Here is a 15,577-nt window from a genome sequence, read left to right as displayed (position 1 = left end):
TAAAAATAGGAAATTATTTGGTTAGAGAGAGAGAGAGTGGGGAAGCAATGGGGAGAGTTGGGATGGCCGGATGGGATGGTACTATGGGAGATGCCAAAAAGCCGGGCTCGGGGGAATCAAATCCCAAGTTTGACCGGGCTCGGATGCTGAGACACACAACCGAAAAAAGAAACGCCTTCCTTTTCAAAAAAAAAAGAAAGAAACGCCTTTTCCTACCAGCCCCTCGCAAGAGCCCAGTATTATTCTCCCGACCCCTCCCCTAGACAAATCGATTAGTTTTTGGATTAAACAATTGGGCCCCTCTTTCCGGGGCTAATTGCCGTCGCAAGCAAACAAGCTCGCCGAGGCTTTGTTAATCCGAAATGGCTTCATTACGCCAATGGCGGGGTTCAGTAGCTGCGTAGCGCCCTTTCTCTCTCCTCCTCCCTTCCTACTTAAATAGTCTCGAGTGCCGCTGTGTGTGCTCTTCTACTTTTGCTTCTCTCTCTCCTCCTCTGCTCCTTCTCCCTCCCTTTCTTCGTCTCCAATTGCGGCAGTAGTAGGTTGGTTGGTCTGTTGGTGCTGTTCTTCCATTCTTGATGAGAGTTTCGGTTCTTGAGCAGCTCTTCGATTAGACAAGGTGAGCAGCTGCTTTTTCTTGCCTTCGCTTTGGTGGTAGTGGTTTGGGTTCTTGGGTTGAAATGTTAGGTTGTTTATTTCGGTATCCGATTAATCTTGATTTCTTGGTGGTTTTCTGGCGCCCTCTGATTCTTGCCCAAGGAACACGATGCTTAGGTTGGTTTCTTTGGTCCAAATTTGGAGTCGGTTTTCTTCCCGGTTTGGTTCGTGGCTTCTCTGAATTTTGGAGGAGCACCTCTTTCGGGGTTTGGTCTGCAGTTGTCGCCGAGAATTTCGCATTTGCTGATGTATGTCCAGTTCTTCAACTGTTGTTGGCATCGGCGCTTTCCCTTCCTAAGATTCCTTGTGCTCTTCTGTTTTGGCGGTTCTTTATTCGAAGCAATTCATGCCGCGAATTTGGATTGAGTTCTCGTGGCTAAATGATTCGAAAATTCCTTGTGCAAATTTGCAGTGAGGCAATCCGCTCCACCGACATGTGAAGGTAGCTGTTCAAGAATTCGGCGGCCTTCTTCTCCATTGTCTGCTTCTCTTCTTCCTCGCGAGAATCGACGCGCGCGACTTGGAGCCATGGCCGCCTCCACGACGGCGGCCGCGTGGCTCCTCCTCGTGGTGCTTCTCCCGCTTCAGGTGACGGTGCCCGCCATTGCCGCCGGAGAGGACGAGGCGGCGGCGCTGCTCGCCTTCAGGCGGGCGTCGGTGGCGGACGACCCGCGCGGCGCGCTCGCGGGCTGGGCCGGTGCGAACTCCACCGCGGCGCCGTGCTCGTGGGCCGGCGTGTCGTGCGCGCCGCCGCCCGACGGCCGTGTCGTCGCCCTCAACCTCAGCGGCATGGCGCTCGCCGGCGAGCTCCGGCTCGACGCGCTCCTTGCGCTCCCTGCGCTCCAGCGCCTCGACCTCCGCGGCAATGCCTTCCACGGCAACCTCTCGCACGCCGCGGCGTCGCCTTCGTCCTCGCCCTGCGCGCTCTTGGACGTGGACCTGTCGTCGAACGCCTTCAACGGGACGCTCCCGCCCGCGTTCCTGGCGCCGTGCGGCGCGCTGCGGTCCCTGAACCTGTCGCGGAACGCCCTCTCCGGCGGCGGCGGGTTCTTCCCGTTTGCACCGTCGCTCCGGTCGCTCGACCTGTCACGCAACGCCCTGTCGGACGCCGGCCTTCTCAACTACTCCGTCGCCGGCTGCCACGGCCTGCACCACCTCAACCTCTCCGCCAACCAGTTCGCCGGGCGGCTGCCGGAGCTCCCCCCGTGCAGCGGGCTCTCCGTGCTCGACGTGTCCTGGAACCACATGTCCGGCGAACTCCCCGCCGGGCTCGTGGCGGCAGCGCCGGCGAACCTCACGCACCTGAGCATCGCCGGGAACAACTTCACCGGCGACGTGTCGGCGTACGACTTCGGCGGGTGCGCCAATCTTACGGTGCTGGACTGGTCCAACAACGGCCTGAGCGGCGCCAGGCTGCCGCCGGGCCTCGCCAGCTGCCACCGCCTTGAGACGCTGGACATGTCCGGCAACAAGCTCCTCGCCGGCCCGATACCGGCGTTCCTGACCGGCTTCTCCTCGCTGCGGCGGCTGGCATTGGCCGGCAACGAGCTCTCCGGTCAGATACCTGATGAGCTCAGCCAGCTGTGCGGCAGAATTGTTGAGCTGGACTTGTCGAACAACCGGCTTGTCGGTGGCTTGCCGGCGAGCTTCGCCAAGTGCAGGTCACTGGAGGTGCTTGACCTCGGTGGCAACCAACTCTCCGGTGACTTTGTGGACACTGTCGTCAGCACCATCTCCTCGCTCCGTGTGCTCCGGCTTTCGTTCAACAACATCACTGGGCCGAACCCGCTGCCGGTGCTGGCAGCGGGTTGCCCATTGCTGGAGGTAATCGACCTCGGCTCCAACGAGCTTGACGGTGAGATCATGGAAGACCTCTGTTCATCACTGCCATCGCTGCGGAAGCTGTTCCTCCCGAACAACTACCTCAATGGCACCGTGCCAAAGTCGCTCGGCAACTGCGCCAACCTGGAGTCCATTGATCTCAGCTTCAACTTCCTTGAAGGCAACATTCCGACCGAGATAATGGCGCTGCCGAAGCTGATCGATCTTGTCATGTGGGCCAACGCCCTCTCCGGCGAGATTCCAGACATGCTTTGCTCCAACGGCACTACATTGGAGACACTGGTGATAAGCTACAACAACTTCACCGGAGGCATCCCCCCTTCCATCTCCAGATGTGTCAACCTCATCTGGGTGTCACTCTCCGGCAACCGTCTCACCGGCACCATGCCCCGGGGCTTCGGCAAGCTCCAGAAGCTCGCCATCCTGCAGCTCAACAAGAACCAGCTCTCCGGCCGTGTGCCGGCAGAGCTCGGCAGCTGCAACAACCTCATCTGGCTTGACCTCAACAGCAACGGCTTCACCGGCACGATACCGCCGGAACTGGCCGCCCAGGCAGGGCTTGTTCCAGGGGGAATCGTGTCAGGGAAGCAGTTCGCGTTCCTCCGGAACGAGGCAGGCAACATCTGCCCCGGTGCCGGCGTGCTCTTTGAGTTCTTCGGCATCCGGCCGGAGCGGCTGGCTGCCTTCCCAAACGTGCACCTCTGCCCATCCACGAGGATCTACACCGGCACGACGGTGTACACGTTCGGCAGCAATGGGAGCATGATCTTCCTCGATCTCTCCTACAATGGCCTCACCGGCGCAATCCCGGCGAGCCTCGGCAGCATGATGTACCTGCAAGTCCTGAACCTGGGGCACAACGAGCTCGATGGGACAATACCATACGAGTTCTCAGGGCTCAAGTCGATCGGCGCACTTGACCTCTCAAACAATCGTCTCAGTGGTGGCATCCCCTCCGGCCTTGGTGGCCTGACATTCCTCGCCGACTTCGACGTCTCCAACAACAACCTGTCTGGTCCAATCCCCTCATCAGGCCAGCTCACCACGTTTCCGCAAACCCGGTACGCGAACAACTCTGGCCTCTGTGGCATCCCTCTGCCTCCCTGTGGCCATGATCCCGGTCGGGGAGGCGCGCCATCTGCTTCATCCGATGGCAGGAGGAAGACCATTGGGGGAAGCGTTCTTGTCGGAGTCGCACTCACCATCCTCATACTGCTGCTGCTGCTGGTCACACTCTTCAAGCTCAGGAAGAATCAGAAGACTGAAGAGATGAGAACCGGGTACATTGAGAGCCTTCCGACATCCGGCACATCGAGCTGGAAGCTTTCGGGTGTGCACGAGCCTCTAAGCATCAACGTGGCCACGTTTGAGAAGCCGCTCAGGAAGCTCACCTTTGCGCATCTCCTCGAGGCGACTAATGGCTTCAGTGCAGAGACCCTCGTAGGCTCAGGGGGTTTTGGTGAGGTTTACAAGGCCAAGCTCAAGGATGGCACTGTCGTGGCCATCAAGAAGCTGATCCATTTCACAGGCCAGGGGGACAGGGAATTCACTGCAGAGATGGAGACCATTGGTAAGATCAAGCACCGTAATCTTGTGCCGCTGCTCGGGTATTGCAAGATTGGCGATGAGCGGCTTCTAGTGTACGAGTACATGAAGCATGGCAGCCTTGATGTTGTTCTGCATGACAAGGCCAAGGCTAGTGTGAAGTTTGACTGGGCTGCAAGGAAGAAGATTGCAATTGGTTCGGCAAGGGGCCTCGCATTCCTGCACCACAGCTGCATCCCCCACATCATTCACCGGGACATGAAGTCGAGCAATGTGCTTCTTGATAGCAACCTGGAGGCGCGTGTTTCTGACTTTGGGATGGCCAGGCTGATGAACGCACTTGACACACATCTGAGTGTGAGCACACTTGCAGGCACGCCTGGGTATGTGCCACCTGAGTACTACCAGAGCTTCCGGTGCACGACCAAGGGCGATGTCTACAGCTATGGTGTCGTGCTCTTGGAGCTCCTATCGGGGAAGAAGCCGATTGATCCTAATGAGTTTGGAGACAACAACCTTGTTGGATGGGTGAAGCAGATGGTGAAGGAGAACAGAAGCAGTGAGATCTTCGATCCTACCCTGACAAACACAAAGTCAGGGGAAGCTGAGCTCTACCAGTACCTGAAGATCGCTTGTGAGTGCCTTGATGACCGGCCAAACAGGAGGCCAACCATGATCCAGGTCATGGCAATGTTCAAAGAGCTGCAGCTTGACTCCGACAGCGACTTCCTGGACGGCTTCTCAATCAATTCTTCGACGATAGATGAATCAGCAGAGAAATCAACATGATGGTACCTATTCCTTGCAGATTTTGATTCTCTGGAGGGATAGAACAGCAGCTAGCTCAATCATTTTAGCTCCCAGTAGCAAAAGGTAGTCTCCTTCAATTTAGTAGGAAAAGTTTTAGTTTCGATTCTGTGTCACTGTAAATAGCACACAAACGCGCGAGCAGGGAGAAAAGGGTAGGATAAAACTGCAGAAGAGCTGTCTTCTTTCTGTTGGAGGACATCGGCGTGTATTTTGGAATCAAATTCCCCAGTGTTTCGGCATCAATCTTGTTGGGGATGTGATTCAGATCCTGCTTTTCTGCACCTGCTTATGTTCAGTCCTTTTCCTTGTCTGCACCTCAACTTTCATGTATGAATGCCATAATTGTCTTGCAGCTTGGTGCAGCAGTATTTCATTTTAAACTCCCTTTCCTACCTTAACACATGGTCTTTGCAAGAAGGGACACTTTTTAGATAATTGAACAAAAATAAAATTATACCGGCCTCCACATTTGAGGATGCAGACAAACTAAAAAAGTGCGACTTAATTTCTTCCCTAATATCTTGGGCGAGATATCTATGTTTGACAAAATTGCTATTGCTGATGCTGCCAGTTGCCACAGCCATGTTGTCTTAAGGTGTTGACAAAACCTGGTCCTTAGACTTTGTTTACAGCACATGAAAAATGTGTTGTACATACAAAACAGAAATTCTGTTTCTCTGCTCGTTCCCATGATTGCTGGGAGATGACAAACCTGAGCAACAGAAGGAAGGTTTTCAGTTCTGCACCCTGTTGTACTAGATTGTCACATATTCTTCTGCTGACAAGGCCAGAGATGGCAGTTGCCGTCCTTGTGGACAATCTGAGCAGCAGGAGAAGATAAGGCATGGCTTGCATATATTTTCTTTCTGACTATGGATGAAGTGAGTACTCAGCTTCTAATAAACAATGAATGAATAAATAAATCATACTGACATCTGAAGTATCATCTGCTTCATCAGCATGGTGTATGCCATCTGCCATGATGTGTATGATGTTCCTTTCTAAAAGGACACCCTGCTAATCCTCGGACCAAAAAAAAAAAAAGCGTTTGAACAGGATGGAACCGTTGTTCATACAGTCATGCTCCAACCAGATTAGGTTTTGGTTTGGAAGCATCTTTTGCGTGCTCAAGGTGTTCTAGTACTTTCATACCTGAAACAGCCTCTTTTCCCGCCAAGTTCGGCTCGCTTTTCTTATGTCTAAAGTAGTGCTTGCATTTTTCGTTCTCCAGACTTGAATACTCGGGTTGCTCACTCACTCTTTGATTATGTTACCAGGATCAAGTGGTATATATTGTAGTTTATTATCTGAACAGCTCAACACAGAAAAGCAGAACAACTTCAACTTATGACGCCGCGCAAAAAGGTCAGTTTTACGCTTGACGCATCAAAGATTCAAGCCTCCCTTTAACCTGAAGTCTGAAGACACGCTAAACTTTCTCACTGACCAAACACCTTTCTTCCGTCAGATAAAATTTCTGGGCGGATGAGGTGAGCAAAACAAACAGTGGCGGAGCCAGCCATAGCGTCGAGGGGGGCTCTTCTTCTCCCTCCCTCTTCTTCTTGCTCCTTTCTCCTAAAAAATGGAGGGGGGACTCAAGGGGCACTGAAAACAAAGTGTCGCTTTCAGTAATTTCAAAAGGATTTGGTATCGGTTAGCTGAGCTAACCCCAGGATAAGACACAGCACGCCAAGCGTGCGCCGCACGTGCGCGTGCACACGCGTGGTCTTTCCTGTCCTAAACTACTAAGGATTTCCATAATCCCATTCGTGCTGAATACCAGTTGCAATAATCAATCGGCCGGATACACATCGCATGAAGTCAGAAGCGTGTGATGGCCGGTAAGTGCGACGTGATTTAGGCAGGTGCGTCGAGACTTTAGAGACAATGACCCCTACTTCCATCCATGTGGTCCCCTTTTTCTACAACAAATCGAGTACAATGACATGAATTGTGAGATCAGTACAAGATCTAGACAGTCAGTCAGGTCATCTCTCCTCTGATGGTAGCTCGAGGATGGGTCCCGATCGTCTGATAGGACTGCGGTAAATTCTTTTTCGAGAATACACAGGAGAGCTGCGTATCTTTGGATTAAGAAGAAAACGGAGTTTAAATTATAACATGGGCCTCCCAGGAGTATGCACACGGTTTAAGAAGAAAACGTATCTTTTTCCGATAGGAATGCGGTAAATTCGGTTGGTCGCTTGATCTGAACCGTCGATCCATGCATCGGACGGTCTAGTTTGGATGCTGTGGGGAGCCATGTAGGTTGCAGTGTGCTCTTGGCATCCTGGGACAGGTGTTTTGCCCTTTTTTGATGCCACCGTCACTTTGCACCTAATAAAGGGCCGCTCTTTGCACACTGATCTTAATTTGGGGGCGCCCTTTATGTCCAAAAAGGCAAAGTTAGCACTTAGCCAGCTGATTGGATAACATTGGTGTCGCGAAAAGGTCAAACCCATAATTTGCGTGTCCCTTTGGGTTTTGGATCTTTTAAGTTGGTTGAGCAGTAGAGATACGTTTAGATAACACAAGTGCCATGAACATCAAGTTATATGTTGTTTGGCGAGTTTTGACAAAAGTAGAGCAATGAAAGTCATGGAGGTTTCAAATGCCGCCTTGCAGCTGCAATTGGTGCGAGATGCTCAGATCAACTGGAAAATGTCAATGTCTTTTTGCGTTTTTTTTTGCAGTAACTGCAACTGGTCGGTCAGATTACCTGGAAAAGCCAATGTCTCGTACTCTCCCAAGCAATTCTCTCACATTATCTGTTTAACTGATTCTTGAAAATTTTCTATATACTTTTGCTAGACAGTTTTCACCACAATATTTCTTTCTTTTATTTTGGTGTGTGTGCATATGTCCTCTGTTGTGCCTGGCAGACAATGAGGGCTGCCATGGAGGAGGGGCATGATATGATTGCCTGTGCAGGTTCCGCTCCCATTCCCATCAGTGGTACCCTGAATCCTGCCTGGCCTATCTGTACACAACTACTACCACAGGTGCCTGTACAATCTTACACAAGTATGTAGTGCCAGTGTACAAAAGTGTGATGCTTTTCCCAGCATGGTGGCTACAGGTATACCAAATGAAGACCTGCACTTGTCTTCATAGGCAAGGAGAGAGAAAGCACTGATGAGAAATCAACACCGGGTAATTCAAAATTCAGCCTTGTCCAAACCATGGCTACTTGTGACCTTGTATGTCCGACATATCTTTATGTTATTCCATTCATATTAGTTGATCTTTTTTCTTGAAATAATTCATACTAGTTGATCAGAAGAAGCTATGCGATGGCTAAGGCACAAAGCACACAAGAACTGACCTGACACAGACAAGACAGGCCGGTTGGCCATCAGATGCAGCCTCTTCTGTCCATCTCCAAGAAGAAAGAGCAGGCCCTGACTTTCAACGGCTTCTGCAAATGAAAGCTGAGATAGGGTAGTAAACACCAGAAAGCAGCAACTTTGCAGAACAAGCATGGTCACATTCAACCAACAGTGATGGCCCTGATCCAACCAGTGAAACACTTGCAAAATTTCAGAAAGGCAGTAGACTGGCAAGCCTCTCCAGCAATAAGTAGTGCCGTTGGAATCAGTGGTTGCAACAACATGTAACTGAACAAACAAAATCATATTGGTGTCTCAGATATGCCAGTAGGCAATGGGACATGTTTGGAATGCAAGACCACCTTATCCACATATTTTCACCAAAATAAAGGGGGCCATGGAGAATGGAAGCAAAACACGTTCTGAAAACTTAACATCCTCGCACATACAAATTTACCGGTTTCTTGGCAAGGCTACACACGCAAAAGCCGTGATCACAAGTGCTTTTCAGGGTATAAACCAAAGTTTTGGTGCGGAACTCAGATTATCCAGCTTTGACGCTGCTGTACACAAATAAACATTTTCTGGGATGGCAATACAATTGACACAACTGTCCGGGCCTGGGATACCATCACAAGACATGGGACCGGTTTGACTTAATTTTTACAACATTCACGATGGCCATTACAGTGGCAACATTGTTCAATGAGATGGGGCATCAGCCCATCGCGTACTTCTGGGTCCAGGCCCTTGCAGTTTCCTCGTAGCGTTGCCTCTGGTTCTTGTACATGTGAGCGATCTCTGGGACAAGGGGATCGTCTGGGTTGGGGTCAGTTAGGAGAGAGCTGATGGAGAGGAGGACCTTTGATATGGTCAGTGCTGGGCTCCACTGCTCCTTGAGGATATCAAGGCAAATGCTCCCATTAGAGTTGATGTTTGGGTGATACACCTGGGTATTTTCCATTGAAGCAATTGATGGCATTAGTGCTGAGAAAGGACAAATTGCTTTAAATAGGAGCTGAATTACTGAACAATTCAGCTTGTCATAGTATGCCAGTTTGTCCAAGCAGTAGTATTGAAGGAAGGTGAACTCCTTGGAATGATAAACAATTCAGGTCAAGAACTAAGAAATTTTTCCAAATAATTTCGATAGGATAGGGCTAAACCATTGTGCTAGATATAGATAACAAATAATAATCCTATGTTGTAGTCTGGCCTTCAAACCTTACAAAATTAGCAGAAAACTCAAGGTAAACCAACACTTTTTGGGCAACGTGTAAGGACATACATTGACACCTACACTGGCACAAGGACGTGCTAGCAATACAAGGTAACAAATGTGATCTGAGTTGCATATGGCAACGCCTGTGAGCTATTGCTGATAGAGCAGGGTCACGTATATACTTCAGGACTTGCTAGTCACTATTCAGTATTCATAATTCCAGAAGAATTTCTAGTCATTAAAATTTATTCATCGTAATTCAAGCATCACTCACATGATAACACCTAATTCTGGAAGGAAAAAAAAAACTTTATGAACTGCTGAAGCAAGTAAAAAAAGGGTCCATGAGTGTTCATAACTCACATGTAGTTTTAAATTATATAGTCCACTTTAGAAATATCAAACAATTTGAAAGTAAAATGATGATATAGAGAAGCTCCTAAGCATATATTATTTTGAGCAAAAGGGAAAGAAGTTTACACAAATATTGATTTGGTTTTGAACCTTTCATAATAAATTTTCCAAATATTACTTACTAACAAGGTCAAGAGCAATCATGGCTGCAATACAAAATTAAAATACTTAGCAATGAGTAGAGGTATTAACAAAGCAAAGAGATAGGGAGTTCATATTCTAGAAACAAGGTCACCTTTGTTTGGAAGTTCACTTTTGGAGGCTTAAAGGGGTAGTCAGGAGGAAAATGGATATTAACAAAGAACACCCCTCCTGTATAGGGGCTGTCACTAGGACCCATGATTGTGGCCTGCCAGTGGAATAAATCCTCTCCAGCAGGCCCAGCACTGCATGATGTCGGTGGATCCTTTTGCAGATCCATGAGTTCCTTCTGAATCCTTTTGCTTGCCATATCTGGGAAAGAGAGAATATAATGATCAAAAGAATGATGCATAAGGTTCTTGAAGTATAGAGCACAACCTCTGATGGCTTAAGGACTCTATAATAGCATCAGAAGACCTGAACAAATTTTAGACGAATGACTAGCATGGATTCTATGAAAGCATCACTGTCTTTTCCTTTTCTTTCGTTCTCTTTTGAAAGGAGCACAGACAGTCCAAATTAACGGCCAGTTCAAAGTGTCACATGGATAACATGAGTCATGTATAAAAAAGGTGTAACTGAACACTAATCCATTGGTCCAAGTTTGATGATAAGAAGCTATAGAAGCTATCGCTGTGAGCTAAAAGCATAAAGCAGCTCAATATTAGTTATAGAATGCACCAAGATGGAATCAAATCTCCAAAGAATTGGCTATTACTTCAACATGTAGATTAGTCTGCACATTTGCAGTATGATACAATTGTATCCAGTAATGCTGCTACAAAAACAAGTTCAGAGTAAGGTTGCTACTGCATAACAGCACAAGCGCGCAGCTATAGTCTCAGAATAAAATTGCTAGCCGTAATGATCGCCCGTATTTTCTTTCAATCAAACAATACCTTAACATCGTTCCAATGAGATGAAAAGAAAGAACTGGTCAAATATCGCAGGAAATAAGAAAGAAAGATGAAAAGCCAAGCTGCTTGCTTTTCTCCCTGTAAAAAAGTTGTACAGAGAAGATTAACATCGTTCCGGTGAGATGTTCAGCACATCACAACTCAATGCAATGTCCACAAACAAGGGATAGATTGATAGATATTAGATGAATTCTACTTCGAACTATGGAAATCACTCATTTAATAAAATTATAAGACTTCATTTACAGAACTGAAACCATTCATCTAATCTTCCCACTAATGACTTGTTACAGTCTTACAAAGCAAATGATCTAATCGTTCATGCCTGGTTCCTGAAACAAGCTTCCGAAACCAAACCAGATCTTTGCACTTTGAAATCTGAATTTCCCGTTCCAGAATCTTAAGGAATCTTTTCAGGATATTCAGAACAGGGCCCCCTGTCGGAATTGTAAGATTCTTCTAAAAAGAACCAAACACATCCAAAGCTCCATCACAGAGAACTGAATTTAGTTCCTTTCCCCTCTTTCCTCCAAGTCAACCCCAATCTAGAAAGGAGCAAACAATCTGAAGGACATGATTCTATAATTCCCAGGCACGTACCAGAGGAAATTCTTGCAGCCCCTTCACCGAGAACACAGTCCTAATCCAGCAGCTATCTCTAGTCAAAATCAAACATGGCGTCGCCGTGAACACATCACCTCGGATCAAGAAGGCGACTAACAAGACGAAGGTTCAACGGATCAAGAAACAGCCTAATCGAGTCGCGGATTACCTCGAGGTGACGCCCGGTCGGACCAGACTCCCTGATGCTCCGGTCGATCTAGCTGGAGGGGAAGAATGAACTGCGGCAATGCTTGACGCAGAGGATGCCGGCCGGGAATGGATTATAGGCGTGGAAAGTCGTCGCTTCCCTTGATCGTTTGCAATTGGTTGCTGCTTATTATTTTAATCGACATGTACGGAAGCCCAACTGTCAGTGGCTTAGGTAGTGTCATTTTACCTACTATTCGGCAAGTCCAGTTTAATTTTACGGAACTTACTAATTGGGCCAGTTCAACTCTAGTAGGATTTATTTTTTTTCTTCTCAAGAATGCTCACGTTAATTTTCCATTAATTTCCCGCATGTGCCATGTATGATGTATGGCTGCGTGAAACTCATCAACGTTATGAATGAAATGAGAAGTAGTTGACACACAAAAAAAAAAAAAATTAAGCCGATGCATTTGCTCTAGCATTCTGGGCTTCAGCCGTAAACCGGTGCTCTAAAAATACGGAAGCACCTTGAAGGCCTGAGCTTATCCACAAGTTTGGTGGGCTGGGAGGCTGGGCCGGTATCGACGGGTTAGCGTGGTGTGTGGATAGAAATTCCACTGTTTGATGATTTAGGTTTTACATAATATTCAATCAAGTGTAAGAAAAATATTCAAACACTTACAAATATAAAAAATCATAATTCAGTAAACATTGTTAGATGGAATAAATAAAAACAAAAATGAAAAAAAGAGGAAAAATAGCCTACTCCTGTGTCTTCGGTTCGGTGCCACTTCGAGCTAGCCAAACTCTAAAGCTGTTAATGTATAAATGAATTTTCCTACATTTCTCTATCGGTTTAAGTTTTTGGTTTGAGTTGATCATGGTTTCAAGTTCGAATTCTAGTGAACGCAATTAAATGAAATAATTGCATGTGCCTCCTATTTTCATGTTTGAGATGTGATGGAGCGTGGTGGTGATGGCGGGTGGGGATGTTGAAGTATAAATAAACTATCATGCGTGATATCTTAGGAGAGGGCATGTGAATTTCCTAACTGTTTGTTCATTATACTACATGTAGTTTTTTCCCCAAAGGACAGCAAATGCTTTGCAGCAATTCTTAATTAAAAAGAACAAGTGAAAAGACTAGGTCCGAAAACCAAATAACTGCATGGTTTGTTGGTTGTAACTATTTAAACCTGAACAACTAGGGTTTGTTGATTGGGTGCATCTCGGCCCATTGGTAGACGATGCGCTGTTGTGAGTTTGTTGTGACCGGCAGAATGTCATCATTATTATCTGCACGAAAGAACTTACATTGAAGGCCAATATTCGGACCCAAAGCTGCAGCCCAACAGCCGCAACACACATGCTTATTGATTTGTGAACGAGGATGTGTTGTTATGGTTGGTGTTGCTGCCACTATAGGATAGAAAGAATATATATATCAAGCCCTCAACAGCTTACGCTTTTACAGTAGACAATCATCAGGATCTCCTTTCGGTGCCACCGTCGTGCCATGTCCCCTCCACAGGCCGACGCTTGCGCTCAAAATCTGCTTATAGGAATAGCACCTCTCTTATATTTCCATCCTTATTTATCGTAAAAGAGTTAACTTGAGGGTGCTATGTTTGGACCGACAATATTTAGTCTACCAGAACATAACACATGCACCATTATGGGCTAAAACTGTAACACAAACGGGTTCTTGTGGCTGTGTAGTGTGTTGCTGATGTACTAGAAGGATATAGGCTTACTTATTTTCTTCAAAAGCTAAATGAATAATCCAAATAGGATTTACAATATGAGAAATTAACTAATTGAGGAAGTTAGAAGATTGAAGATAAAATTGGAGCTGTCTATTATGATCCTAATTTCATGGACCAATTTTACGTCTTTACCTTTTGTACGACGAATCAAGTTATTTGGATGTAGGCACAAGATAGAAAATAGAGTGCAAAATCAACTGACATAATATGGAGAGCCCCAGTGCAGTCCCAAGTTGATGTGAATTTATTTAAAAAATTATCTAAATGATTTGTGCGATAAAACCACAATTAAAAGTGTAAACTGATGTTATTGTACATTTGTGGTACTACACAATATGTTTGCCCCACAAGGTCAATAGTATTTGTAATAATCTCTAGGTAGTAGGTACATATGGAAATTTTGTAGTTTCTCGTACAACCATGCAAATTTGGAAGCAGGTAAAACTCTCTTGAGTAAAGAGCTCTTTTAAGCTACCCACACAGTATCTTTTTAATGCTGGCAAGATAATTGGACCAATTCAAGCTGGTGCACAAGTACTTAATTAATATAATTTCCTTATAAAATAGCTCACCAACCTACTTCCTCCCATTCAAAGCACATGTTGTTTTATCCTTCTCAACAAATCTCTTTTCAACGTAGTATAAATGAAGGGGAAAAAAGTAATTTGATGCACTAAACGTTTTGCACAACTCCAAAATGAGGCTTTGTTTTGGATCCACTAGCTAAATTTTAATTGGCTAAATTTAGCTAAGATGGATCAAGACAGACCGGCTAAATTTAGCTGAGATAGATATGATAGCGGCTAAACCTCTCCTAGCTAATTGGAAGGCAACTATCCTTTAACTCGTTAAACCAGCTAAGGCTTGTTACTTGTTAGGTTTGAAGTGGATTGGAGGGGGTTGGGAGGATTAAATCCCCTACAAGTCAAAATCCTCCTCAATCCTCTTGGGAAGAGGATTAACCGAACAATTGTTCCTAAATGAGTTAAAAGATTGAAATGCCCTCACTTCTTCCCTAAATTATCCACCCCGAAATTAAATGAAGGGTAGTATGGTCATAAAGTAGCAAATAGTTAGTGGATCCAAACACCCCAGCTAAAGCTAAACTTTAGCTAGCTAAAAAGAGCATTTACCTTTTAGATAGCTAAACTTTAGTTGGGGTGGATCCAAACAAGATCTAACACGTGTTTTGTACCAACGGATAAATGGTACTCTTTTATCCTTCTTTACATGTACATGGCACCGCATTCACCTTCTCCCTCGCCAAAGCACCATGAAACTGTACAATTTTTCAGTGAGAAAAATCACCATTGGAATGAGAGGCGACAGTAAAGGAGTTGGATTGTGACCATGTCTTGTCTTCAAGATCAACTTAGCTTATCTTGGTGAATTTATATGGCCCTTTTGACTTTCCTCTTTCCGATCCTGTCGTTTCAATGAAACTGGGTGCTCCATTTTGTTTTTTAGTGTTGCTTTTCCTTAGCGAAAAGGTTTCCAATATGTTTTGGATGTAAGATCAGGATCCTTATCAATCACTCTTCTCACCCTTCAGCTTGAGCAAAAATAATCTTTAGGCCTTATAAATTTAAGATTGGTTTTCTTATTAAGCAAGATGGAGATATGCATATTTAATTGTTTTGTACACTTAAAATTTCAGGTATGACCCTGGCTCCATATAGCTCAGGTGTGTGTTACTTGGTAGGATAGGTGAGTTATCACCATAGAATCCATATACACCTTCCCATGCATAGGGAAACTATTCAAATTCCCAGTTCTGCTGCATTCACTTCCAACCATTTCTTTTGACCATCTTGTAGCTGAGAAAAACTAGCTGTGAATTTGTTGTCCAAAGCACTTTGCCTGAGCCAGCATCTAGAGTTGTTGCTTGTCTATGGGAATTTCAACGTGTACTTGATCATCAGCCAGAAAGATGGATCCTCAAGCTGTCAACGTGTATACAAATGTTGGAGTAAATTTGATTGGCGCCTGTGTGTAGGTGAGCCCGCACGAAGGTCTTCGGTCGAAGCCAAATAAGGAAGCACGGTTCGCAGGCGGAGCAAGTATATTGCTACACCTCAGCAATCTCGTAGGTCGTCTCATGCCCTACATAGGATTTTTGCTGATGTGGAGGAGAGAGGGTGAGCAGAGAGAAAGAGATCGTTGTTTTGCGAAACAACTGTC

The 15,577-nt window shown here is 46.2% G+C and overlaps 2 protein-coding genes across 4 annotated transcripts; one reads left to right on the top strand and one right to left on the bottom strand.

Moving 5' to 3' along the window:
- The first annotated feature begins 386 nt into the window (after nt 1–386).
- Nucleotides 387–5,219, top strand: LOC101782757 (brassinosteroid LRR receptor kinase BRL1). Its single transcript, XM_004956432.2, has 2 exons — nt 387–619; nt 1,070–5,219. Exon 2 carries the CDS (start codon nt 1,186–1,188, stop codon nt 4,831–4,833), a length of 3,648 nt encoding a protein of 1,215 aa, XP_004956489.1. The 5' UTR covers nt 387–619; nt 1,070–1,185; the 3' UTR covers nt 4,834–5,219.
- Nucleotides 5,220–8,588: 3,369 nt separating this feature from the next.
- On the bottom strand, nt 8,589–11,803 carry LOC101781812 (ubiquitin-conjugating enzyme E2 28). Of its 3 annotated transcripts, none has more exons than XM_004956430.4 (4): nt 11,650–11,803; nt 11,478–11,535; nt 10,055–10,272; nt 8,688–9,132 (listed from the first exon to the last, which is right to left on the bottom strand). In XM_004956430.4, exons 3-4 carry the CDS (start codon nt 10,268–10,270, stop codon nt 8,902–8,904), a joined length of 447 nt encoding a protein of 148 aa, XP_004956487.1. In that variant the 5' UTR covers nt 10,271–10,272; nt 11,478–11,535; nt 11,650–11,803; the 3' UTR covers nt 8,688–8,901. The 3 variants fall into 3 exon arrangements, with proteins under 3 accessions (XP_004956486.1, XP_004956487.1, XP_012698846.1); XM_012843392.3 differs by having other exon boundaries at nt 11,478–11,529; nt 11,650–11,796; XM_004956429.4 differs by lacking the exon at nt 11,478–11,535 and having other exon boundaries at nt 8,589–9,132.
- Nucleotides 11,804–15,577: the final 3,774 nt, after the last annotated feature.

Source organism: Setaria italica, chromosome II (genome assembly GCF_000263155.2).
Source record: "Setaria italica strain Yugu1 chromosome II, Setaria_italica_v2.0, whole genome shotgun sequence".
In the NCBI taxonomy this organism is placed as follows: domain Eukaryota; kingdom Viridiplantae; phylum Streptophyta; class Magnoliopsida; order Poales; family Poaceae; genus Setaria; species Setaria italica.
This window is presented reverse-complemented; position numbering and strand designations above follow the sequence as displayed.